Source organism: Carettochelys insculpta, chromosome 2 (genome assembly GCF_033958435.1).
Source record: "Carettochelys insculpta isolate YL-2023 chromosome 2, ASM3395843v1, whole genome shotgun sequence".
NCBI lineage: Eukaryota > Metazoa > Chordata > Testudines > Carettochelyidae > Carettochelys > Carettochelys insculpta.
This window is the reverse complement of record NC_134138.1, coordinates 75083230-75110601: the sequence shown is the minus strand read 5'-3', so window position 1 is coordinate 75110601 and position 27372 is coordinate 75083230. Positions and strand designations below refer to the sequence as shown.

General features: G+C 40.7%; 1 protein-coding gene across 1 annotated transcript in view; it reads left to right on the top strand.

Annotated features, from left to right (window-relative positions):
• The window catches only part of RP1 (RP1 axonemal microtubule associated), a 318221-nt gene that overhangs the window by 122928 nt on the left and 167921 nt on the right, over nucleotides 1–27372 (top strand). Inside the window, exons 25-30 of the mRNA XM_074985790.1 lie at nucleotides 2102–2327; nucleotides 21119–21273; nucleotides 22667–22745; nucleotides 24228–24309; nucleotides 26377–26432; nucleotides 26589–26621. Of these exons, the coding sequence (XP_074841891.1) occupies nucleotides 2102–2327; nucleotides 21119–21273; nucleotides 22667–22745; nucleotides 24228–24309; nucleotides 26377–26432; nucleotides 26589–26621 (631 nt within the window). The remainder of the gene's footprint in view (nucleotides 1–2101; nucleotides 2328–21118; nucleotides 21274–22666; nucleotides 22746–24227; nucleotides 24310–26376; nucleotides 26433–26588; nucleotides 26622–27372) is intronic.

Sequence of the window (27372 nt, the reverse complement as noted above, 5' to 3'; positions counted from 1 at the left end):
CTAGCTTCGGACATACGTATTGATTTAGTGTGTACATAATGCTATTGCTTTACATGTCAGCGTGCCATAGAAGCCCTATACATCTTTAATTGTGCCTGAGTTGGCTCTGTACTGCAAGAGAAGAGGAAGAGGATTCAGGAATCTTTCCACAGTTCTTGAGCCCTGAGCTGTGTCCAGGCATAAGTGTAGGCCTCGTGCCCAGGAAGCACCAGGGTATGCCATCATCACGTCACTGCCTATGCAAAGTCTCAAGAGGGAGAGTGAAAGGAAGATGACTCTACTCTGCCCAAATCCACAGAGCTGGCCCCATGCTGGCAGGGACCACAGCCTGCATCTGGTGAAGAGATGATGGAATGGCAACCATCCTGTTGTGCGTCTGGAAGGCCTTATGTCTGCTTGGTGACTGATGCTTCCGGGACCACAGATGTGGGCTACGTCTACACGTGAAGCCTACATCGAAATAGCTTATTTCGATGAGTAACGTCTACACGCCCTCCAGGGCTGGCAATGTCGATGTTCAACTTCGACGTTGCGCGGCACCACATCGAAATAGGCGCTGCGAGGGAACGTCTACATGCCAAAGTAGCACACATCGAAATAAGGGTGCCAGGCACAGCTGCAGACAGGGTCACAGGGCAGACTCAACAGCAAGCTACTCCCTTAAAGGGCCCCTCCCAGACACAGTTGCACTAAACAACACAAAATACACAGAGCTGACAACTGGTTGCAGACCCTGTGCCTGCAGCATGGATCCCCAGCTGCCGCAGCAGCAGCCAGAAGCCCTGGGCTAAGGGCTGCTGCCCACGGTGACCATAGAGCCCCGCAGGGGCTCGAGAGAGAGCGTCTCTCAACCCCTCAGCTGATGGTCACCATGGCGGACCCCGCTATTTCAAAGTTGCGGGAAGCGCAACGACTACACGGTCCCTACTTCGACGTTGAACGTCGAAGTAGGGCGCTATTCCTATCCCCTCATGGGGTTAGCGACTTCGACGTCTCGCCGCCTAACGTCGAAGTTAACTTCGAAATAGCGCCCGGCGCGTGTAGCCGTGACGGGCGCTATTTCTAAGTTAGTGCCGCTACTTCGAAGTAGCGTGCACGTGTAGACACGGCTGTGGTGGACCAGTACACAGCTCTTTGTTGTGCTGCCTGCACATTTAAGATAAAACACTCCCCATCATTGCTAGTGATGCTGACTGGTAGGATCATGTTTAACTTAACTGTTTTGGCCAAGCCAGCCTGTAGGCTGAATACAATCAGCTTGGTATGATGAAGAAAGTGAACCAGGTATTTTTCTGTCAAACTGTTCTCAGTGAGTCTTCTCATTGTCAACAGCTGTCAAAGCCATCATGGAAGGAAGATATGAGACCCTAAAGTGCTTACCGCTGCTTTTTGTGTTTTGGTTTCTGCCCTCTGCATTGCTCAGCAAACTTCTCCTGCACCAAGACAAAGTGGCTCTTGTTTGTGTATTGCAGTATTCTGTGAGGCATAATGGTTGTGTTCTACAGTTTAAATTCACAACAGTGTGGGCGTCAGCACCTGCAGAAGCGCTAACCCCTGCCACCGACACACATAAAAATAAAAGATTATGCTGAAACAGTAGACTGATGAGTTGTAGAAATAGTTAACTTCATTGGCTGCGAAGTGCTTTGCAAAATGTATCTTCTGATGCAGCAGTAATAGGAAAATGTCTTTTTATTTAAATATTTATACAGTTTTATTTTGAAAAAGAAACTATGGCTCCTCAGCCACAAAAAAGATGGGCTCTGGAGACCTATCAAATGAGCCAGATTATCCGATCGCCTTACCCCTTCTGAAAATACCACACACCATTGCAGTCAATAAACTTGTGCAACTAGATACTGTAATGACCAGGGTCTTTCTTACTGTTTGGGATTCAGCCCCCACCCCACCTTGTTGTCCCCTTGAGGTGTCTGGACCCTGATTGCCACAGAAGAGCTTTGAGACAGTCTCATTCAACACATGTAAAGGCCTCATTTTTCAAAAGATACCAACTCAGTGCTACACATTAATTGTGTAGCTTAATTTATAAGAGCTGATGCAGGGCACTCTTATAACAGATTCCCTTTTTTTCCTTTTATAGATTAATCTCAAAGGTCTCGGGAAACTGTATAAAATCCGCATTGGTCATGACAACAAGGGAAGTGATCCTAGCTGGTACCTAGAGAAGGTGCGACTTGAAAGAATGGGCCCGTCCTCAGACCAGGAGATTTGTCTGGCTGTAGGCTGCTGGCTAGCTGAAGATGAGGGTGATGGAGACACATGGACAGAAATCGCAATTGGAACATCTGAAAAGGATCTTTTGCCACGTATGTATTGCCAAACATAGGATGAATACTTATTAAATCTGAAGGGCCAGTTCCCTCCACCACAGCAGTTTAAAGCTGCACAAAAACCAGTGTAACCAGTCCCAAGACAGTCCTTCCCAACACAGAGCCAATGTGGTAGTTCTGACAAAACCCCTCCTCTCCCTGAGGCCAAAGGATGTGGTCCACTTGGCCCTGTGGTGCTTAGCTGCTGCAACCGCCCCCTAAAACAGTGGTGCTACTTAAAACATTGAAAAGGCGCACATGACTGAGGATGAGGGGAATGTCTAGATACCTTGAAGTAAGATTGATGTCACCCACTCCTAAGCTGCACAAGATACTTTGTAGCTTCAGCCTGGTATCTGGGCCAATGAGTAGTTGTTGCTGAAACCAGAGTCGAGCTACTTTCTCTAATATTGCATGGTATAACTTTAGGATGGCTCTTAGATGGACATCAGAGGTTGTCCACATTTTGGATGCCATCACGGTTCCTTATAAATGAAGCAGAACAACACATACAATAATTAAAAGAACAAAGAAACAAACTTCTGGGCTTTTATAGTATCACAGTGAGCTTGGAAAATCATGTAGCGTATCACTTTCTTACAGAATTCTCTTAGCATTAGCAGGATGACGGTGCAACTATGAACTCACATAATAGGCTGTACTAGACCTTATCTGTGTTGTAGCTCAGCAAATGGTATTTGAGATGAGGTAGGGGAACGCATGGAATCAATGATTCAGTGTATAGAAGAATCAGCCCACGCTGAGTATCAAAGACAATCAACTACTTCCAAAAGACATAAACAAAACCCTCAGTAGGTCGTTTTCCCCCAAAAGTAATCTAGACTGGAACTGAGAAATTTTTGCAATAGACTTTCTAAGGCCATAAAGAGCTATTAAATTATCTAATTTAACCTCCTACACAGCGCAGGCCATCAAAATGTTGGGAAGCACAGAGATGCAAACTCATTCACGCTCCAGACACCCTTCCTCATTTCCCAGAAGAGTATGCAACTTAAGTGACACCCTCACTGATTAAGGGGTTCATTAATTAAGATACAGCAGGTGGAATTGTGGCCAATAGAATCTGAAAACAACATTATCATGAGCCTCAGTATGACTCTGAGGACCCCCTAGTAACGTAAATGACACATATTTGTGCACCAATAAAATTAATGGAATTTGGTTAGTGGAATCATGTCAGGCATGAATTTGACTCTTGACTCTACTGGGCAGCCATTTACAATGATGCCAAAAAAGTGTAAAATATTGCTATTCTGATAAATACTTTCACTTTGGCTACTTGTAAATGGCTACACAAGATGCAAGTAACTGGAGAATCATGCCTACTGTGTATATTATTGAGAATATGCTCAAAACAGGACATTAATTGAGCTCTGTTAAAAAGTGGCAGTATGCTATTGCTATTGTCTTTACAGGGACACCATATTTGTTAAAATGTATGCAGCAAGTAAAAATATTCATTACATGGGCTATAGAAATGTCATACATTGTAAAGATTATAGTTCCAAATTAACTATTGATTTTGGGTTCACTTAAATTGAACATCAATATAAACTCAGCAGGGCTGCCCAAGGATTTTCTATTTTGCCATAATCAGAAAATGAAACTATCCATTTGCATTTCCCATTTCCAAGGATAAGTGCTTACAAATACTGGACAAACCACATTTCAAGTCATTTACCCAACCAAACAAATAACAAGCTGCGTATTTCTTAATAACAACCTGATAAAACTTTGTAATTTGTCTCCATTGCATTCAAGTCAATCTGGTGCCAATCACTACTACTAAATTCACTTAATTAAAAATAGTAATTTGCCAAAAACATCACACAAAATAGGAAATGTATTTTTATAACATATGCTCTGGAAGCATTGCATTTTTTATTTCCGTTCTATGGCACTGATATTTATAACTTATTTTTTCCCTCTAAATGGCGTGTTCACTTTGTTTTCTTTTTGCACTCCCTTATTCTCCCAAAACAGCCTTGAAACCTTGGAGTTGATTTTGGTTCTTCTTTCTCTTACCACCTTCTACCCACCCAGTCCATTCCCCCATATCCAGGCTGCAACTAATCCCTCTGAGTTCTTCTTTACAACATCTCTAAATTCTCTTCTTTTATCTCATTCTGTTTCTGAGTTTGTACCTTTTCCTTCTGAATATCTCCTGCTCTTGGGGGTGTTTTCATCCCTGTTTAGCCTTCACTGGTTGTTCTTCGTCTTCTATTTCCAATCAAACTTCTCACCCTTCAAGCTTCTGCATTACTCTGCCTTTGCCTCTGCCCTTTGGGTTTTATTTTTTTACTGCTTCCTGACCTACCAGCCCTCCCACCTGAGTGTCTCTTCTTATCTTCTTCTCCCATCCCCTCATCATGCCTCTTTCATATCTCTCCCATTACATTTGGAACTTCTTCCCCGGAGTTCAGGATGGTTTTGCTGATTTCCAGTGATCGTTTTACACCCATTGAATCAGTGTCCTTCAGATTTGACATGGTTTGATTACCTTGTGACTAAGCTAACCAGATAGCAAGTGTGAAAAATCAGGAATAATAGCTGCTACATATGAGACAATGCCCCTAATATTGGGATGTCTTGGCACACTAAACAAAGAAAATCCATTCAATAGTTATTAAATTGATGGATATTTAAGATTGGCAAATGTGAGAAAGTAAGAAAGAAAAAAGAAAGGAAAAGATTCTGTAGATTTTCTCGATTTTACTTTAAATACTCATGATTTTATAACTGCAGAACTGATTTTTTCTTCAAACATGACTTAAAACTTTTGATCTGAAAGATCAGATATAGTACAAGAAATGTCATTTTTTTCAAGTTATCTAAATGAAAACTTTGTAACATAAAGGGGGAAAATCTATTTTGTCCTCTCGAATACCTCAAAAATGGTTTGAACTAATTTTTCTGAGACTTTTACAAAATCACTTTTGAACTGAGGGAATCAGTGAAAAAATTGTTTTGAGAAATGTATGAGCAGCTAGGGAGAGCAGTATTGGAATAGTTTCCAAATAATAAGTTCTGTCTGTTATAGCATCAGTTCAAAAATGGCTTACTTCGTGTGGTTCTAGTGTTTTGTCAGTGGCCCGCATCCATCACAAGGGCTGTGTCTACACTAGCCCAAAACTTTGAAAGGGTCATGCAAATGACCCTTTCGAAGTTTACTAATGAAGCGCTGAAATACATATTCAGTGCCTCATTAGAATGCCGGTGACCGCAGCCCTTTGAAATTGCTGTGGCTTGCTGCCACGCAGCTCATCCAGACAGGCTCCTTTTCAAAAGGATTCTATAAATGAGTGGAGGGGTAGCTCAGTGGTTTGAGTATTGGCCTGTTAAACCCAGGGTTTTGAGTTCAATCCTTGAGGAGGCCATTTAGGGACTGGGGCAAACAGATGTTAGGCATGGTGCTTGGTCCTGCTAAGAGGAAAGGGGACTGGACTAGATAACCTCCTAAAGTCACTTCTGGTTCTAGGAGATGCATATCTCCAATTAACTTTGAAATTGCCAGGGTCCTTTCGAAAAGGAGCCCCTTCTGGATGAGCCATGGCTATTTCAAAGTGCCATGGCCACCAGCATTCTAATGAGGTGCTGAATATGTGTTTCAGCACTTCATTAGTAAACTTTGAAATGGCCATTTCAAAGTTTTGGGAGAGTGTAGACATAGCCAAGGTGGTGCATAAGGGCCGTGTCTACGCTAGCCCCAAACTTCGAAATGGCCACGCAAATGGCCATTTCGAAGTTTACTAATGAAGCGCTGAAATGCATATTCAGTGCTTCATTAGCATGCGGGTGGCCGCGGCACTTCAAAATTGACGCGCGCCACCGCCGCGTGGCTCATCCCAACGGGGCTCCTTTTTGAAAGGACCCCGCCTACTTCGAAGTCCCCTTATTCCCATCAGCTCATGGGAATAAAGGGACTTCAAAGTAGGTGGGGTCCTTTTGAAAAGGAGCCCCCTTCGGGACAAGCCGCGCGGCGGCGAGGCGCGTCAATTTCAAAGTGCTGCGGCCGCCCACATGCTAATGAAGCGCTGAATATGCATTTCAGCACTTCATTAGTAAACTTCGAAATGGCCATTTGAGTAGCCATTTGAGTGGCCATTTGAGTGGCCATTTCGAAGTTTGGGGCTCGTGTAGACGTAGCCAAGGTGACCAAAAGTATGAAAAGTCTTGATGTTATTATTTTTATCTCTTTCAAATGTTTATCACCATCTTAGCACTAGAGATGATCCAAGTACATATGCAAAGATTCAATCTGAGGCAAGCAACCATTGACCTATAGTAAATAAATTAATACCTTCACTTTTCTTGTTGAAAGTTTTGCTTTATGATATGAAGAATGGCATTTCCACTTACAGAGGCATCAGATACCAACAGGTGCTGAGCTCACAGTTATTGATGATGATGATGACGATTTCCACTTATATAAGTTAAAATAAAATTGCCATAATCAATCAGCGTAAGTTAGGGCACAAGATGGTCGATAGTTGGGATCAGTAAGAAATTTTCTTCTACAGCTTTAACGTAGTTTCTAAAAGTCCTACCAGCAGTGATGGTACTGCCACAATGGTTGCTGGGTCTCAGAGGGTAGCTGTATTAATCTGTAGCTTCACAAATAACTAGCAGTCTTGTAGAACTTTAGAGTCTAACAGATCTTTTCAGTCATGAGCTTTAGTGGGTAGTACCCACTTCTCCAGGGGACGGGAGTGAAAAAAGGATAGAATCCAGGGTTTATACAGCAGGAAGAGAGGAATTAGGGAAGGGGGGTAAAAGGGTTACCTGTCACTAGTAGGACCAGTTGATGAAGCAAATTAGGTAGGATGTATCCCCTTCCTTGAAATCCATAAGATAGTTAAGGCTGAGGTTAAATGTGTCAAATTTGAAAATAAATTCCAATTCAGATGTCCCTCTCTGTAATCTTGTGATAAAATCCTTTTGTAAAAGGTTGGCTACTTTTAAAACCATTATTGAATATCTAGGGAGGTTAAAGTGGTCCCCTACAGCGCTGGTTCTCAAAATGTGGTCCTCAGCAGTCTTGCAGGTGAGCTGTAGGCTCGGGCTTGGTCTTCTCTTCTGCACCCAACTCTCCTTGCTGTGCTCCAGCACTCAACCCACCTGCCTCACTCCTGTACCCTACCTCCTTCCCACACCTCACACCCCTGACTCCTGCACACTCCCTCCTGTACAGACCTCACACCTCTATCCCCGTTCAGCGCCCCCACAGCCCCTGCACAGATGCCACACCCTTGTTCTGCTCCTTAGCAGCCCCCTCCTGAAAACTGAACCCCTCATTTTCGGCCCCAATCCAGAACCTAGGGGACACCCAGAAAAATCTCCTAGCTTAGGGACCCCTCAAATAGTTAGTTTGGCCTGTGGGAAGCCCTGAACCTCAGTGCTCCTGCATCCCAGCCCTGTGAGGCTGTAGTTTGAGGAAAGTGATGTGTCTCGGTCAGGTGCCACATCAGTGAAGGTTGGGTTTTTTTTTCCTTTTTCGTTTCTCACTTTAGTGTGGCCCCTGACAGATTTTTCTGTGGGTCGGTGGCCCCCATCTCAAAAAAGGTTGCCCATCCCTGCCATAAATACAGACCATATATGGAACAAAATCTAAATGTATGCCCCCCACCATACTACAACTGTGGATTTACGGATTTAAGCTCCAATAGCTGACTATGAATAATTTAGTAGTTAATGTATTTAGAGAGAGAAATCAGAGGTGGACAATACTTTCGGATGAGGGGGCCACTCCAAGAGTTGGTAAGGGGTCAAAGGCTGCACTTTTCTGTGGATGGGGTGCGAGCTCTGAGATGGGGGTTGGGTGCAGAAGGGAGCTCAGGAAGGGGACAGGGGCACAAAAGAGGGTGTGGGGCTGAGAATGAGTTTGGGTGAAGGAGGGGATTGTGAGCTGGGGCAGTGGATTGGTGTGCAGGGTTTGGGAGAGGGTAAGCGTGCAGGAGAGGATGCTGGCTTGGGGGAGGGGTGTAAGAGCAGAGTGCAGGGTGTGGGAAGTGTAGTGCAGTGCTACAACAAGCAGCACTCTCAGACAAGCTTCCAGGTCTGCCAGCAGCCCAAGCCCACTGGCTGTTCCATGTGTCTTCCTGCTTGGGTGTGGGGGAGGAGGAGGATGGAAGGGCTTTGCACACTGCAAGCACCCCCAGCAAAATCTCTCTGCTCCTGCTTTCTGGAAACAGACCAATGGGAGCTCAGAAATTGTGCTGCACTGCCCTTGCCCCCAGCAAAATCTCTCAGCACCCAGTGGCCAGTTTCCCACCAACAGCACATCAGAGATTTTTCCAAGGGTGGGGGCAGCACATGAAACTGGACAATAGGAGCTGAGAGATTTTGCTGGGGTGGGAACAACAGCCCAAGCTCTCCTCCATCGGCAGTCCTAGGGACCAGCTATGGGATAGATTAAAAGGCTTGGGAGGCTGGATCCAGCCCACAGGCTATATCTTGCCCACCCCTGAGATAAGTGAATACATGTTGTTAACATGGGTGGTTGGCAGGTGGTTTGCAGAAAGGTTTGCATTGAGTGGGCCAGGAGGTGGGCCAAAAAGTTTGAGAACCACTGCCCTACAGGTTTGTCTGTGTGTGCATTCCTAGTGTTGATTTATGTCCATTCATCTTTTGGTGCAGAGACTGTCTGGTTAGTCCAATGTACTCAGCGAGGGGCATTGCTGGCACAGGATGGCATATAAGACAATAATGAATGTGCAGGTGTACGAGACCTTAATTGTGTGGTTGACATGGTTAGGTCCTGTGATGGTGTTCCTAGCACAGATATATGGATAGACTTGGCAATGGGGTTTGTTGCAGAGATAGGTTCCTGGGTTAGTGTTTCTGTGGTATGGTGTGTGGCTGCAGGTGAGTAATTTCTTGAGGTTGGGCAACTGTCTGTAGGTGAGGACTGGCCTATCCTGCAAAGCCTACGGTAAGTATTGTGGACATAGCAACAGTCAGTGACTAATTTTTATGTCAGTCTAGGGCCCTGACCTTGCAACTATTTATACCTTAATCATTATTTGCACCTGAATAGTCTTGCTGCATTGGGTCCTAAAACTGCAAAACTTAAACTCCCAGCATAATTTGTGCATACAATATTTGTCCAGTATGTTTCTGGTATGTCTTACAGCATTAGTTCAAATCAAGAAAGAAAATGACAGAAGAAATTATTAAGAAATAGAAGAAGAGTCATGAGTGAAATGTCTCTGTGCCATAATGTTTACATTTATCCCTTGCCAGATAGTGGGGAAATTACTGCTTTTGAGGAACAATCACTGTGAAACTGCTGAAAAATTTCACATGAAATAGCAGCTATGTGAACTAATAGTAGCGACCTGATCTGCAAATAATTTGGGCAATTTGTGTCATTGTGATCAAACAATGGCAAATGTCGAAAGAGCTTATCTCATATGCAGACTAAGTGGAAAAAAAGTAAGTTTTACTTCATTTTAAATTCATCTGCTCTTGACTAGGATTCTAAGCTAGTGAGGACAACCATTTTTAAACTTGGATAATAATACTTCTCTGAATAGTGCTCAGTTTGGGATGAAAATGTATAGTATATGGAGAGAAAAGGCAAACATTTATACAGGTGTGACATGTAGTTTCTTATTCTTCCATTGTAATCCTATTAAATAAGCCTTCTCCACCTTCCCAAACATGTAGGTTGTGCCTGCACTTGCATTCCTCTTTCAAAAGAGGTATGCAAATGAGAGAAATCGGAAATGCAAATAAGGTGCAGATTTGCATATCTGGCACCTCATTTGCATATTCTTATTTCAAAATAGCTTCTTTCAAAAGAAGAAAACCAGTGTAGACACTGCTCTTTTGAAAGTAAACCCCATCTTCGAAAGAATCCTTCTTCCCTTTCTTTAACGGGAAGAAGGATTCTTTTGAAGATGGGGTTTACTTTCGAAAGAACAGTGTCTACACTGGTTTTCTTCTTTTGAAAAAAGCTATTTTGAAATAAGAATATGTAAATGATGTGCCAGATATGCAAATTTGCAGCTCATTTGTACTTTATATTTCCCTCATTTGTATACCTCTTTCGAAAGAAGAATGCAAGTGTAGACACAGCCGTTAGGATGTCAATTTAGTCTTTCCAATAAAACTGGCTGCAGCACATATATACAGTGGACAAATTGACAGATAATGTTGACCTTTACAATTTGAGTTTACAAGCCATCCATGTGGGTAGCTCCTTTTGAAGTAAACAGGAGTTCCACATGCAGAATGCTTGCAGGAAAGCTACCACAATGACTTTCACTGATTACCTGAGATCAAACACTATTGCCAATCATACATATTAAAATCATGAGTCAGTTTTCCCAAATCATTAGATTTAAAAAAAATAATGCAGTATGGCCAGAAGAGACCTCAATAATTCATTTAGTCCAGTCCCCTGCACTCCTGGCAGAACTAATTATAATCTAGACCATCCTGAACAGGTGTTTTTGAACCATTATTATGCCCTTGGACCACCTTTCAAGCTTTTTTAACACAAATCATAGGAGTTAAATACATTTTTTAAACAATAACTTAGTTTTTCATGTAATCACTTTACTCCAGGAGCTGAGATTTTAAGAAAAACTCCAGAAAATACAGATATATGATAAAAATCTCAATAGCTAGCAAAACTCTGAATCGTTATCATCTGAAAAGGTACAAAGTAGATACCTAAGCGTTAGCTCTCGTCACTGCACTCCTGTAATAGACTTTAACGTTAAGCTGCTTTTGCATTTGTCTCTGATGGAAGCTTCATAAGTTCATGGTTCTCTGCATGAAAGCATTTTAGTTCCCTTGTTTCAACTTTTCAGTCCATGACCTCAAGTCCTGGGGCTTTCTGTTTGATTTTGGAGTTTATTTAAAGAATCCTTATATAGCTACTTGAAGATTTCAACCATGTATTTTCCAAAAGGTCAGTTTAGTAACAAGTGCTAGCCTAGTATTTCCAGCCATTCTGTGTTAATGAATCCTCCTAAATCATGTTGCCCTTCTCTAGACCTTTAGCTATCCCTTTGATGCTCTCATATTAGATGCAGTAGTCTAAACTTAGAGTACCAAACCCCTTTCACAATGCTAAAATTATGTCTGTTTGCTTGCACTCAATGTTTTGCTTAGAGTGTATTTCAAGTACTTCCTCTGCTTTTTTGAGTGAAGCTCTGAATCTCTGTTCTATTGCAGCTGTTTTATGTTGGCATGACAGCACTGAAATCAGTGGCGTTTCACTGGAATGAAACAGCTGCACTAGACTGAGGAATCAGCATGGGCAGTGGGTGGCCCTGGGGCTTGGGGAGGCAAGTCCCCCCCCCCGCCACCACCCCTTTCATGCCCACCATAGTCCAGTCCCTGACCCCTATGGATGCTGCTGGCTCCTGTTCAGCCCTCTGTGCAATGTAGCCACTGGCCGCAAACATTCTTGTGCAGTCCCTTAGGGAGCCTGAGCCACTTTGGGAACCACTGATTTATAATATGCACACAAGCCTTGTTTCCTTGGACAGACGTGGCCAAATCAACAGGAACACAATATACAGGCCATTTCTCTTATGGACATTACAGCTAAGGTGCCACTGTGTAGTTACAAGCAGCTTCCTTTTCTGACCCTGGGTTTCCAGCTTTCAATTAACTACTGCACTATTGTGTCTCTCTCCTGGATCCATATCTCTTAAACCACTTATTCCAAAGTCACATGACTTCCTCGGTCTCAAAAATAACCATGCTCTAGCTCAGGTGGGCTTCAGCATTAAAACCCCTTGTATCCAGATGCTCCATAGCACAAATGAACTCCATGAGTAGGTCTGACTATACTTAGCAAGCCCATCAGTGGTGGCGCAAGTGAGGGTGAGTGGAGACAGTTGCCCCAGGCCTGGAGCTAGGGCTGCTGCCACTGCTACTTTGACAGTAGCAGCCAGAACTCCAGGACCCTTTGAAGAGGCGTGGCAGTGCTGCTCTGGATGCACATGGCTGTGAGGGAATGGGGGTGGGGAACACCATGGGCCAGGAAGCAATGAGAACTCAATGTCCTAAGCCCCGCCCCTTTCACCCTTACTCCCACCTCTTCCAGGGCACAGAGCTGAATGTCTTCCCACCTTGCCCCAGGGCCCAGGCCGGCTATTTGGCACTGCTCACATCCAGCATCCACTGGAGCTGGTGCCTGTGCAAGTCTCCCTCTGGGCAAAATGAAGCTTGGTATTCACAATCCAGTCAGTGACCAACTAGACAGAATTGTTATAGTCATCTCTAGCGGGACTTTTTGAATGAGACCATCTCTGCTTGACACTTTCTGTGCAGATCTTTGTATCAAGTACATCATTATACGTATATCAGTAAAGTACATCATTATATGTATATGAAAATATGCATTCCATTACTAACTTTACTAGATTTCCTGAGCACTGTTAGCATGTGTAAAACCTACCATAACACTTGGTCTCTGCCCCATGAGTTTAGAGTTTCCATTCTAAATTAGACAGAGTAGATTGTATATAATCAGAGCCAAAATTCTCCAGATGGTGAGATTAAAAGTCGAGTTACAGGGAGATGAGAGCATATATTTATATATATATAAATGAGAGTGTATATAAGCTTTACATTTATTCAGTGCACATATCTTTTGCTAGGTGGATTATTTAGGGAAGTATCAACTGAAAACTCATGTTCAGCTCTTATTATATGTTCCCTTGTTATCTCATGATTTTACAGTTTTATTTAATAGATTTAATATGAGCCATTTGTCTACTCATATTCCTGTGCTATACTGCAACTGTTTCTAATTCTCTCCCTGTGCATCGTGCATTTGCTCATCAATTTGATGTCATACCAAAGTAAGTTGTTTACACTTCGTTCCCTGGAGTCATTTATTATTGAAGGGGTTACTTTTCAAATGAGCCTCAACCCAGCCACTAAGCTGTGTGTCACTTATTTGTCTTTACAGTTTTGAGAATGCAAATCACTTGCAGGTGCAAATAATATAGACATTTGCCTAATTGCTGACACAATTTAGATAGTTAGGAGTCTGCATCCGTTTGTTAGCACCTGCAGGTGGTTTGCATTTTCAACATTTTGGGTGGGAATGGTAAGACTGCAAACTTCAAGCTCAGGGCCAGATTCCATGACTCTAACTAACTACATGTAGTACCTTCCTAAACAAAGAATGCGGGAGATCTGCTTCCTCAGTATGGCTGCATCTACATTACAGCACAATTTCAAAATGCGCCCTTTCAAAATCTACCTTTGGAAAGATTGCCTTTCGATATTGTGTGTCCACACATACAATGAGAATCGAGGTCACAATCCACTATTTTGAAAGATCAGTGCAGCATTTCAAAAGGGAGCATCTGTACAGCCACGGCTGCTCTTTCAAAATAACGGGCCAGGAAATGCAGCAGACGGGGTTGCATGGTATCAAGCCTTTCCAGGGCCCGCAGCCAGCCGTTCCCTTAAAGAGCTCCTCCCAACACCCTCGCCCTGCACGTGCTGAGGGTTACCCAGCTGTCCACAGCACAGCAGACCCTGTGCAGGGACCTGACCTCTTGCAGAGACACCATTACTCCCCAAGGGGGAGTTCGTCCAAGCCATGGTCAGCCTGCTGGCCGTGCAGCTTGTGGCTGTCCTCCAGCAGCATTGGCGAGCCAAATGCATGGGCCACATCCTGTTCTTTCAAAAGAGTGGACCAAGGAGCATCTACACATGTCCTCTTTCAAAATTTGTCTTTGAAATAGGGTGCTTTTCCTCATATGGGAATGGAAGAATGACTTTGAAATGTGGGCTGCAGTCCCTTGAAATCAATTTTGAAATAAGGCTTTATGTGTGGAGATGCTCCATGGTGTTTTTCAAAACGGGCCTTCCTTTGAAATTCTTTTCAAAATTCATTGCTAGTGTAGACGTGGCCTATAAGTGACAGTGGCAAAATCTAATCCACAGATGCGCTTTTGGAAATGTGACCCACCCAAATATTATGTACAATATCGATCACTATAACTTCTTTCTTTTTCTTTCATTCTTTCTTTTTTTCTATTATAACATTGTGCCCTCCATCACCTGAACAGCTCTCTATCATTTCAAAAGGAGTATTTTCCTTTTTATTATTGGCAGTCTGTAAATACTATTAATATACTTTGAGATATAATTTTAAAATCATTTTGAAATAGAGCTTAATCATGCCTACAGCTTCATATCCGTCTGCTGCTGTCTGTCTGCTGCTGCATGTAATCTGTGAAAAAATATCCAGCATATTCCTTTAATAAAATACGTTTAGTCTGAAAACCTAATGACTAATTTTTATCAAGGGATACAACATTTCTCAATTACTTATTATCAGGATGGTGTCTTACGTTTCAGTTGCTAAGTAAGCTTAGTCTTATTAAATATGGTGGGGGAGTTACAAGGAAAGCCATGATGTTGCAGAAAAGTAGTGACTGGGAGTCAGGAGCTGGCACTCTGCCCTCTGAGCCACTACTGAATCAATGTCCTTGGATGGAATTATTAGTAATAATGGAAATGATTAATCTTGGTGGTCTGTCATGTCCGATGATGATGTCTTGAGCTTTCACAGGCTCATCAGTTGTGGACTCGCATATGGCTCACTTGTCTGTTGTCCCAGGGTCAGAGTCAAGCAACCAAAGCCCACAGGCCACCTAGATGCAGGTTTGGAACTACAACTCCCAATGGTTATCTCCACCAGTCACTTCGCCCCTCCCCATTGCTGCAGGACTTTAAAGTAAACAGAAGATGTAGAAGGATAAAGTAGACTGATTTGAGAGATGAGAATGTGCAAAGAACCTGTGTGGGAGAGTGTTTAAGGTGGAACAGCTGTTGCACAGGGACAGTTCCACTCTCGTGGCCTCAGAAGCCTGGTTCCAATAGCACGAGAAGTCATCACAGCTGGAGACTTCCCAGGCTGAAATGGATGACCATGCCATCTTCAGTGGCTTGTCATGCCCTTTGCTCTCCACAGAGCATTGCGGAACTGCCTTCCTGGTCATTGGATCTCGCTGTTTGTCTCATCCACCCAGTCCGTCAGAGCTGATTTTGCATGCTGGAATAGGGAAGTCCCTATCTCACTGACCCTTCCTTTCTATTTTAATCCACACAAGATTTATAATTTTCTCCCTTTCCAAGGCATTGTCTCCCCTCCTACTTGCTACCAACACCTTTTCCACTGCACCTGGATACACAGGTTACAACATTGGTATAAGGGGTAGGAAGGTTCATGCTGGCTCCCTTTAGACAGATTCTGTTTATCTCATTTAAAACCAACTACAGGCACCCCTACCAGGCAAATGTCTTCAATTTAGAAATTTTCATTAGTTATTCTTCAAACCAGATATCCTCCTGCTTTATTCCTTCTGGTCTTATAACTTATTTTCTAAGCCTTCCCTCTACCTGCTAGTCAGAGCCTTTCTTTACCACACCTATATTTCCTTACTCAAGCAAATTTGAATTCTGTAATTTCACATTTATCCTATACCCTATTTAGTGGTAGGGTGTCAGAAAGGGTATTGTTTGGCTTGGACTCCAGTTCAAGGTCATTAAAATTCCTCTGGTGCTTTTTGTAAGAGTTACAGAAGCTATTCTAAGTGTTGTGGCCATATTCTATTTCAATTAATCACCCCCCTCTTTCCACCTAAATTCCCTCTGCAGCTGCAAAGGCACATGCTAGTACTCCTTAATTCCTGTCCAAACTTCTTCACTGTTCTGTACTGTTAAAGAGCCACTGCATTCCATCCTGGAAAGGGCATGTGTGTGGATAAGTGTTTTGGGATCCTTTCTTATGAAAAGTTCTATATAAATGTCACCTTGTTATTAGAAGTAAGAATAGTAGTTTAATAATAGTAGTATCCTTAATTAATGCTTATAGGATATAGCTTAATACCAAGGTCAAAGTAGTCTGTCATTTTCATAAAGGTTGTACTTAAATGTGTATTCCTGTGCCCTCCTCCCCCGAGTACCTTTCTTCTTTCTGAAGAGCTATTAAAAATCTCTATTACGGGAACAGTATTTTCTCCTGTTGTCTGCTAGATCGCAGTGTTAGTGACCAGCTGTGATTAGAATAGAAAAACTGCATGGAAAAATTCCACTGAGATGTAATTAGAAGCTTAAAAAAATAGTGAAAACATCTCATAACTGAAAGTCATGGCAGAATATAATAGTGTGTAATTGCTGGAAATAATGATTTTGTAACAAAAGTTTTAGTGCTGCTTGAACAATTATAATAATACTAATGCACTTAAAATATCTAAATAAAATAATTCTAAAGACTTACTGTAAACAGAGTTAACCACTGTTAGCTGGTCTTGGTCAATCATGTTTCCTAGTACAGAAAGTGTGACTAGGCATGTATGTGTGAGCACCTGTGTGAGTTCTCAAAAGGTGTCATTATCATATTTGGTCAAATCCCAGAATTATTGTCACCTTTTTTTTTTCCCTCCTTCTCCAGTCACATATGCAGGGACTACATGTGTGTTTTATGTTTGCTTTGCTTTTGTGATGTTATTGTGAGAAGACTGAGTCAAGTGGGTATTGCATTTGCTGTGAATGTGTTGAGGTTCACGATCATTCTGATCTCTTTTTGGGTGAACATCTGTTTTACATACACAGATTTCACTCTTTCTGAGGATAGCTCCATGCGTCTGGTGAAATATAGATCTTATCTGAGGTCATAATCATGGAGCATGAAACACTCCCCATGTAACTTAAGCCAGCCCCCACAAAAGGGCTTTGAAAACTAGGATTGAAAATTTGAATTTGATCAAGTACTCAGCAGGGAGTCAGTGAAGAAAATAGAGCCTTTGGGGATGCACACTTTCACTTCATGTATACTACAGAGATCTTTCAAAAGAAGCCCTTCCAGAAGATCTTTTCCAAAAGAACTTCTTTCCACAGAGCATGTCCACAAAAAAGTAGATCAAAAGAGTAATCTGCTCTTTCAAAAGAGAACATCCACACAGCCCTGCCCTTTCAAAAGAATGGGCCAGGGATTGAAAAATCTGGTGCCATGAGGTCTGCTCTTTTGAAAGAAGGGTCCTGTGGCGTGTCTACATACATTTTCTTTTGCAAGAAGCTTTCAAAAGGAGGCGTTCTTCCTGAAACGGGAGAGGCAGGGTGTTTTGAAAGGAGCACCACATTCTTTCTATTTACTTTTGAAAGAATGCTTTCTGTGTGTGTAGACGCTCCAGGGGATCTTTCGAAAGAGCCCCCTCCTTTTGAAAAATCTTTCAAAATAACTTGCCTGTGTAGACACAGCCTTTATGGCCTGTTTTGTGGAGCAATTGGGTTGCTTTGTTCAGAACAAACAGCTTTTTAAGGTAAGTAGTCTCATGTTTTGGTACAGAGAATTACAGATCAAGCCAGGAAGTGATCAGTATGTGGATTACGGTGGCTAATTACAAGATTATGTAATATGTAATGTCATGTATTATGTAATATAGCATGGAAAGAAGGGAAGACACCTAAGGAATGGACAAGATCTGTGCTAGTGACAATACATAAAAAAGGAGGTAAGTTGGAGTGCAAGAACTGCAGAACGATTACCCTAACGAGTCATCTAGACAAGGTGCTGATGATGATACTGACGGAGAGACTATCATCATAGATAGACAAACATATAGCAGATGAGCAAGCGGGGTTCAGAGAAGATAGAAGTACCATACAGCAGATATTGGCACTAAGACTGATAGCAGAGAAAGCTCGACAAAAGAACAAGAACATATACATTTGCTTCGTTGATTTTCAAATGGTGTTTGATAATGTAGATCAGAAAGTGACTTAGGCGGTGTTGAAGTCGTACGGAGTGGATAGCAGACTGATATGGTTGTTGAAGGATATTGGTGACAATGCAGAGGCAGCAGTGAGAACATGTGGGGCGTTGGGAAGTTGGTTTAAGACAAGAGGTACAAGACAAGGAGATCCAATATCACCAAGTACCTTCATCATGCATCTGGAGAGAGCGATGGACAAGATCAAGAAAGAAGTATAAGGAACATCTGTGCATGGGAAAAGAATTAACTTGAGGTTCATGGATGATATAGTTATCATTGAGGAAGATGAAGAGAAGCTAGGGAAAATAATGCAGGTGGTAAATGAAGAAGGGAAGAGATAAGGAAATAGGAAAGAAGGTCAGCGTAGATGGTATTGAACTAGAAAATGTAGAGAAGTTCACATGTCTGGGGAGCAACATTACCTATGATCTAGACTGTAAGAAGGAAACAGCAACTAGAATAGCGAAAGCAAGAGTGAGTTTGAAGGCGATGGATAAGATCTGGAAATGCAAAGCAATTAGCTTAGGAATGAAGCTGAGTGTCTTGAAAACGTGTATGTTCAGCAGCATGTTGTATGATGTGAGACCTGGGTGATGATAAAAGATTTGAAAAGAAGAATGTTGGTGTTCGAAAGGAGTTGTTATAGAAAGTTTCTGAGAATAGGATGGATGCAGAAGGTCACCAGTGAGGAATTATATAGAAAGATACAGCCGAAAGAGAACCTGCTGCAGAAGCTTATAAAATGGAAGCTACAACTATTTGGGCATATTTGCAATGAATGACGAACGAAAAATCAAGACCCTGGCATTCGGCATAATGGACAGTTCAAATAGGAGAGGCAAACCCCACAGAAAATGGGTAGATTGGTGCGGAGCTAGTCTACAGAAACTTAGCCACTCCTCACTGGACAGGGAAAGATGAAAAGAAATAGTGAGAGAGGCATCAGACACCAACGGGCGCTGAGCCCACAGTGATTGATGTTGATGATGATGAATTACAAGACGGAAAAAGTTCTCATATACATGGAATCATAGAACTCAAAGGATTATCTAGACATCTTCAAGTCCAGTCCTCTGCACACATGGAGGGAAAAACAACCATCTAGACTAGTGTTTCCCAAACTTAAAACATTCGCATTCCCCTTTCGAGACTTTGGCCTTATCAGCGTACCCCCTCTCCCAGTGCTGTCCCAGTGCTTATCTCCTGATTTTTAGTCATTTATTTTCTGCCGTGGACCCTTGAAATCCTTTCAAGTACCACCAGTAGTACACGTACTACACTAGGGAAAACACTGATCTAGACCATTACTGACAGATGTTTATCTAACCTATGCTTAAAAATCTCCACTGATGGTGAATACACAACCTCCCCAAGTAAATTATTACACTGTTTAACTACCTTGATGGTTACTGCCCAACCTAAACCTCCCTTCATTCAATTTAAACCCGTTTCTTCTTTTTGCATCCTCAGAATTTAATGAGAATAATTTTTCGCCCTCCTCCTTGTGACAATCTTACATATACTTGAAAAGAATCATCATGTCCCTTCTCAGTCTTCTCTTTTCCAAACAAAACAAACCCCTCTTCTCTGAAGATAAAAATGAATCTTCTCTCCTAAGTTATGTTTTCTAGATCTTTAATCATTTTTGTTGCTCTTCTCTGGACCTTCTCCAATTTATCCACATCTTTTCTGAAATGTGGCACCCAGAACTGGACACAGTACTCCTGTTGAAGTCTAATTGGTGCAGATTAGAATGGAGTGATTATGTCTCCTGCCTTGCTTACGATACTCCTGTTAATGCATCCCAGAATAACGCTTGCTTCTTTTGCAGCATTGTCAGACTGTTGATGCGTATTTAGCTTGTGGTGCACTACGACCCATAGCTCCTTAGGCAGTCACTTCTTCTTAGGTCTTCATTGCCTATTTTGTATGTGTGAAACTGATTGTTTCTTCCTAAGTGGAGTACTTTGTATTTATTCTTTTCTGAATTTCATCCTATTTATGTCAGATTATTTCTTCTGTTTGTTCAGATCATTTTTAATTTTAATCCTTTCCTTCAAAGCACTTGCAAACCTCCCAACTTTGTATCATCCACAGATTTTATGTGTACCCTCTATGCCATTATCTAAATTACTGATGAAACTATTGAAGAGAAATAGTCCCAGAACTAATCACTGCAGAGCCCCACTTGTCATGCCCTTCCAGCACAACTGCGAACCATTGATAATTCCTCTCTGGGAATAGTCAACCAGTTATATATCCACTTAATTGTAGCTCCATCTAGGCTGTATTTCCCTAGTTTGTTAATGAAAAGTTCATGCGGGACTGTATCAAAAGTTTTGCTAAAGTCTAGATAAACCACATCTACCACTTCCCCTTTTTCACGACACTTGTCACCTTGTCAAAATAAAAAAAGCTGCCAGGCTGATTTGACAAGATGTGTTCGTGACAAATCCATACTGATGGTTATTTATCACCTTATCATACAGAAGTTTGCAAACTGATTCCTTAACTATTTACTCCATTATCTTTCCTGATACAGAACTTAAGATGACTGGTCTGTAATTCCGTGGGTTGCCATTTTTTTCCTATTTTTAAAGATGAGCATTATATCTGCATTTTTCCAGTCTTCTCGAATCTCTTATGGCTTCCATGACTTTTCAAAGATTATACCAAATGGCTCAGATATCTCCTCAGTCAGCTCCTTGAGCACTGTAGAATGCATTTCATCAGACCCTGGTGATTTGAAGACGTCTAACCTTAAATAATTTACCTTAAATGTAAATCATTTTTAATTTGTTCTTTCCCTATTTTAGCTTCTGAACCTACCCCATTTTCACTGGCATTCAGTTTCTGGCATCCAATCACTATCAACCTTGGTGAAAACTGAAACAAAAATGCCATTAAGCACTTCTGCCATTTCCACATTATCTGTTGTAGTTTCTCCCTCTTTATTAAATACATACATAAGAAAAATAATAATTGAAATATTTGTCCTTTTTCTAGTGATGGTTTATGAACTCCACGCATATACTGGGTCTAAAGTTGGTGCTGAAATAGATTCTAATGTATATGCCACCCTTATTGGAACGAAAGGAGATTCTGGCAAGCGAAAGCTCCATAAATCTAAGAATAATAATGTCAAGTTTCAGCAGGGACAGGTAAGGGAAACATATATGAAACTGATGAGTGCTAGCAAATTATTTGTAACAAATAGCTTTATTTTCAAGATCTGTAGAGATTTTTCTTTTACACATTTGTCCTTGAGTTGACTGATTCAGTTTTCTCACATTATTTTTTTTCAAAATTACTCAGAGAAGCAATTTATTTGAATAATTTTTGACTTACAGAACATGAATGAACAGTTTACTGTTATTAGTAATTCATGTTCTGTTTAGTTTTGATTGATCTATGTGTCCACAGAGTTTTGATAGTGCTTCTGTTCCCTGATTAGGTGAATGTAATTCTTAGAATGAAGTTACATATCCTACTTCCCCCATCATACTGGAGATGTACCAAACCATTAAACAAAACAGTTGGCTTTAGAAGAGACTGTGTAGAGCTGACAAAGCCAGATCAGTGCTACTAAGGCTATGCCTATACCTCAATCATAGGTGCAACTACAGCACATCTCTGTAGGGACAGTCAAGCTAACTTTGAGCTTGAATAACAATAGCATGGTAGCATGGGCAGCAGCATAGGCCAGCTGCTTGAAAACATTCCCAGGTGGAATTGTACTTTGCTGCTATGGCTATTGTTACTTGAGGTAGCTAAATCAGTGCTAGCTCAGGTATGTCTACACATCTGCCATCACAACCCTAACTGCAGTAAATAATTCCCTTTATATATTAATGTTACATCAAACTGTGTGTGCTTGGAGCTGCCTAGGGTATAGGTAGTATCATAACTCTGGGCATCAAATTAAAAGCAATGAGCAGTAGAGGAAGTTCAGCAAAACTTGATCCTGCATGAAGTAGAACAGTACTGTGTACCCACTTTCTCTGTTACCTCTCTCAGTAGGTGTAAGACCTGAGAGGGGAACTCATTACTAAGGCCAGCTCTACACTAGCAGGTAAAATTGATTGTAGATATGCAAATCTAACTATGAGAATTGCATAGCTGGAGTCAAGGTATCTGACACCAATTTTTGTTACCGTCTACACAGTGGAACTCCTGCCAACTTCCCTTACTCCTCATGACTGCCAGTAGTACTGGAGTTTATGGTGACACCAAAACGGCTCGATATAGCACATTTCCACTAAGCATGTTATATTGAACCCTGGAAGATTGATTGTCAACAGGTCAATCTTCCCCTAAATGTAGACGTGCCCTAAATGTCCTATTAATATGGTGATTGTCATGCCTATCAAATGCCCCAAAACATAGCACTTTTTACCCTCATTGTTATCACTCAAGACAAATGGTTAAGTACAGTGCTTAACCTTACTTGTTTATATATGTAGCTTTTGCTTGTATTTCCTCTGGAAGGCAACACTATTGTCCATGCTCCTTGCAAGAACCTACATGATCAATCTCATTTTGATGATTCTGCAGGTGGATATCTTCTTCATAAAGGCAGTATCACTAAGAGACCTGAAAAAACTTGTCATAAGCCATGATGGAACTGGTCCAGGTAGGAGTTAACATTCTCACAACTCTTCTGTTTTGCAAACTGTTTTACAACACAATACAATTTATTTGTACAGAAAGCATCCTTCACACGAAGTATTACAAAAGACCTTGCACTGAGAAGACTCCAAACCAGACACAAGTACTTATTCCTGCAGATTAGTCATAGTGATGGGATTATAGTTTGCTGTTGTAATGGTCAACGAAAGGCAAATGGAGTTTTCTATCGGATAACATCAGTTTGCTAATAGTTTGTAGGCTGATTTATAACAGATTTATAACAGATTGCTATTTATTAGTCAGACAAAGTACCAAAGAAAAATTCACAAGGGTAGCTCATACAGAGCTGGATAAAATGATTCTTCAGAAGACAGTGAATGAAAATGAGGTACAGGAATAGTTAGAGCAGTGATATGACTATTACCCTGCCACCAAGATGAGCACTCTGAGCACCATAACAAAAACATCCTTGCATTGAGAAGGACACAGAAAGAATCTAGCAACACTAAGCCACTTGTTTCATGTGTGATGAGCAGTGTGGGCTGTGGATGGCATTATATTTTCTCTGTGAGGTCTTAATTGATTATATCTGTGGATAAGAGGAGAGCCTCCTGCAGGGCTCTGAGAGAGGATCAATCTGTAATACAGTTGAGTATTACTGGCACAAGCTAAAAGAAAAGAATGGAGATTGCCAAGGGGCTACTGTAAAATATTTGCAGGATAGGGTCAGATTGGATCTCCTAAGCAGGATCAAACCTAGTCAATACTTATTACTGAGGATCAGATTGCATTGTTTTAGGCTTTGTGTAGACACATGGTCCTTGCTCCAAAAAGCTTGCAGTCTAATTAAGGACCAGACGCAATGAGTAAATGTAATAATTGGAGCGAGGGAGTGGAGAAGGAAAAGGGATATAATAATAAGTTTGACAAGGCGAATGAAATAATATATTAGACTAACTTCTTTTTCACCAACAGACAAGCATTCAAGCTGCACAGAGCTCTTCATCAGGTTCAATAAAATATATTGCTTTACCCACCTTGTATTCTCGAATACCATGGGACCAACCTAGCTACAACAGCACTGCAAACAATAACAAGTTTGCAGTTACAAAATTCTTGCATTATGCACAATCTGATAGCTTTCAATCATTTATATTTTTGTTTAAATAATAATAATTTCCTTCTGCTCCTAATACTTGGATGGAATGGGCATTGCCTAAGAAAAACCCCAGTGCATGATTCAGTAGTTGGTATTGTTCTCTATGAGCCAATACTCAGTACTGGACCAATGCACTGCATGCTGTCCTGTGACTTTTGTGAAGGTATTAGGTTAATTTTTTCATGTCTTTATCTGAGTTTGGATGTAATGGGATCTGCTGTGGGGAAAGCAGCTAGCTTTATTTCAACTTTTCTTTCAAAGATTATTTTTTATCCGAAAAACCCAAACAAACAAACTTACAACTAAGCTTTTGTTGTTTCAACCTAGGCAATGGATGGTTCCTTGAGAAGGTTATTGTCAAATTTAAAGAGGACGATGATGATCAAGAAGTTGTGTTTCCCTGTAACAGGTGTGCCACTCATGAGGAATGAGAATTGTAGTTTGTTATACTGTGAGTAGCTTAGGGAAAGCATTGCAAGACAGGACTCAAACCTTTGATAAAAACAACCTTTGGTGCCAGCATAAAGCCTGGGATATGACACCTGACCAGCAGAATTCTACGGGGCAAGAAGTGAACAGAATTTACTATTCCAAGCCATGCAGAAAAGGATGCTGGATACCATTTAAAAATAAATAATCCTTCAATTCTCTGTTCCTTAAAAATATTATATTAACATTTCCTGTCACATGGATTATGGTCCATTCATTTTGCATTTCCCAGCCACTAAAGATCATTAGAGTGAACTTACTAGAATGGAAATCTTCATAGAAAACTTTTTTATGTAGATGCAAAACAAAAATAATTCATATTCTCCTAGAGGATAGTTAAAATGTTGCTACTCATGTAGCAAAGGTCTATTTCCATGTCTCAATGCTGGCTCTAGAATTTTGCTGCCTGAGGCAAATTTGGAAAATATCCAACTCTCCCAGCTCCCTGTCACAGCCACTAAATATTCCTTTGCTCCAGATATTTTGCTAGCCTAGGCAACAACCTAGCTTTCAGTAATTTGTATTGTTGAACCAACCACCATGTAAACTTTAGATAGGTTTGCAGTAATTAGAAGTAAAGATGACTATGTGTGTATGTGTGGCATGGATATCTATATCTAACAATAGAGACATAATTCAGAGAAGCATATTTTAAAATCAAGCAGATTGCAGTACAGGTTTCCAAATATTTGGACTATATATATTTTTGACTACAAAATAATTGTTCATATCAGCTCATTCATTTTAGGGTGGGTATTGTCTTACAAACTCAATTATCAATTAGAAAGTGAGTTAAGAAAGGAAACATTGTCTGTTTTAAGAGAAAATTTCCCTCTGGCTTAAAAAAATTAATTTTGCAAAGTTCCTACAAATTGATGGGTAATAACTTCCCCCCTTAAAGCTATTATTGTAATGATTAAGATTTTTTTAATCGATCAGGCTACTTAATTAGTTTGGTTCACAGTCAAGTTGGTTGTTTGAAGAGTAGATGGATGAGACAATAGTTTCTGATGTATCAGAAAGATTTTACACATTTCTTCCTAAGGGATATTTGATTAAAACTGTGGACTTCCTATAAAACTGCCCTGTCAAAAAGAACTTATTAAGCACTAGGAAAGGGTTAGAGACATTATCTATAGAACTAGAGGGCTCTGTAATTCTTTGCTTGCAGTAAGTGCTACCAATGAACTAAAGATTCCTGTCTATTTTTAACAATAGTTAGTGATCTTTTGGTTCCTTGGAGGTAATCAGAAGAAAATTCACAAAGATTAATCAAGGTATTTATTGCAACAGTAGTTTAAACATAACGATATCTACTCATCTCTCTGTACACAGGAGATTTATTTACATCGTTACTTTGTATGTGGAGAATTGACTGGATTGCAATTGTTTTGATTTAAACAAAGGATACAGTAAATGGAAGCCAGTAACATTGAAATGTATAACGTTTACCAATGTTTAAAAATAAGAGAACCCATTTATGGCTGTAAAAGCTTCTAATATGAGGTAGGGGGATCAGCTGAAGAATAAAATAGATATATTTTTAACATGTCAAGTTTAGACTTAAGTCCCTTAAATTCTGTAATGTACAGTGAAGGGCAAAACTGAGGTGAAATTCATCTTCACATAAATGCACATCCATAGAAGTTCTAGAAGCCTTGAAGAACTTAGAATCTAAGGAGCCAGTCAATACTTACTAGTTACAATCAGGTATATTGCTAATTACCAAGTAACTTCATTGGCTAGTGCTAATATAGTGGGCCAAATTATTTGTGGTGTGAGCTGGCCTAATGTTATTAAATGAGTGGAGCTGTGCCAGTTCAGACCAGAAGAAAAGTTGGCCTAGTAAGTGTTTACAAGGTTTAGTTTGACAAGAGCTGCACAAAAATGTTGGTGAAAGGACGGAAGATAATGCTGAGATTTCCTGTAATAAGATTAACTGGTAATGGCCATAACTCTAATTATTATCTGTTTTTTACAATGAAAGATGGTTAGATGAGTACCAGGATGATGGGAAGACTGAGAGAGAACTAATTGCTAACAGTAAGTATTCCAGTGAAGAGAATTTTCTTTATAACAATATTCTAGATAACAAATGGCTAGTTATGGAAGAGAATATGAAAACTCTTTTTGAGTGTGATTTTAACGTTAGACGTACTTGTTTACTGATAAAGATAACACTGTTTTGTTTTATTACAGAAAATGGTAATTTGCAGAAGGCATCTACCCAAGGTGAGAAATATTCTATATTGTCCTCGTGGAATGTTGACTTTGAAGCTAAATTCTTTTTCAGTAGGAAAAGAACAAATAAATGAAGAAAATTAGTTTCCTCACGCAGCAATAATTTATGTAACCTATCCAGGACTTGGGAAAATGCACAGAAATTGGCTGATGATGATCCATAAGGTGATGTCTCAAGTCCTTTCAAAAGAGTTGAGGAAAGAAAATATTTCACATAGGCCATTTTTGGTTTTCTTCCGATTTCTATTACTCAGTCCTGAAATCAGTCAGAAATTCCTTTGAGAACAGATTTTAATAACTGGCTTGTTTACTCAGTGCCACTGTCATTTAATACACAGGGACAGTCCCCCCCAGCAAGCAAGTTGAAAAATGTTTTGTGAAGTGACAGTGGAAGCAGTTTCAGGCCAGAGTTCATCAGAGTTTTCTAAGAGTATCCAGAAATAATTTGAACGTAAGCTATGAATTTGGCCATTGCAGTTAAGTACAGTATCTTCATTCAGTTGAATAAAACTGGCTGAGTCAATGAAATCTTAGGATCAGAAATCTGTCTACTTACCTATCCACAGGTATGGCATCTATAATGATAGCTAAATATCATAAATATCATCACTCAGATATTTAAAACTAGAAGTAAACTCTATTTTGATTCCTTGCCAGCTTTAAGGAGAAATAGCTTGATGAAGTCATAGGTGTTTGACATACGTTTGTGCATGAGTGTGGTGGGTGAGTTGATGTTTATATC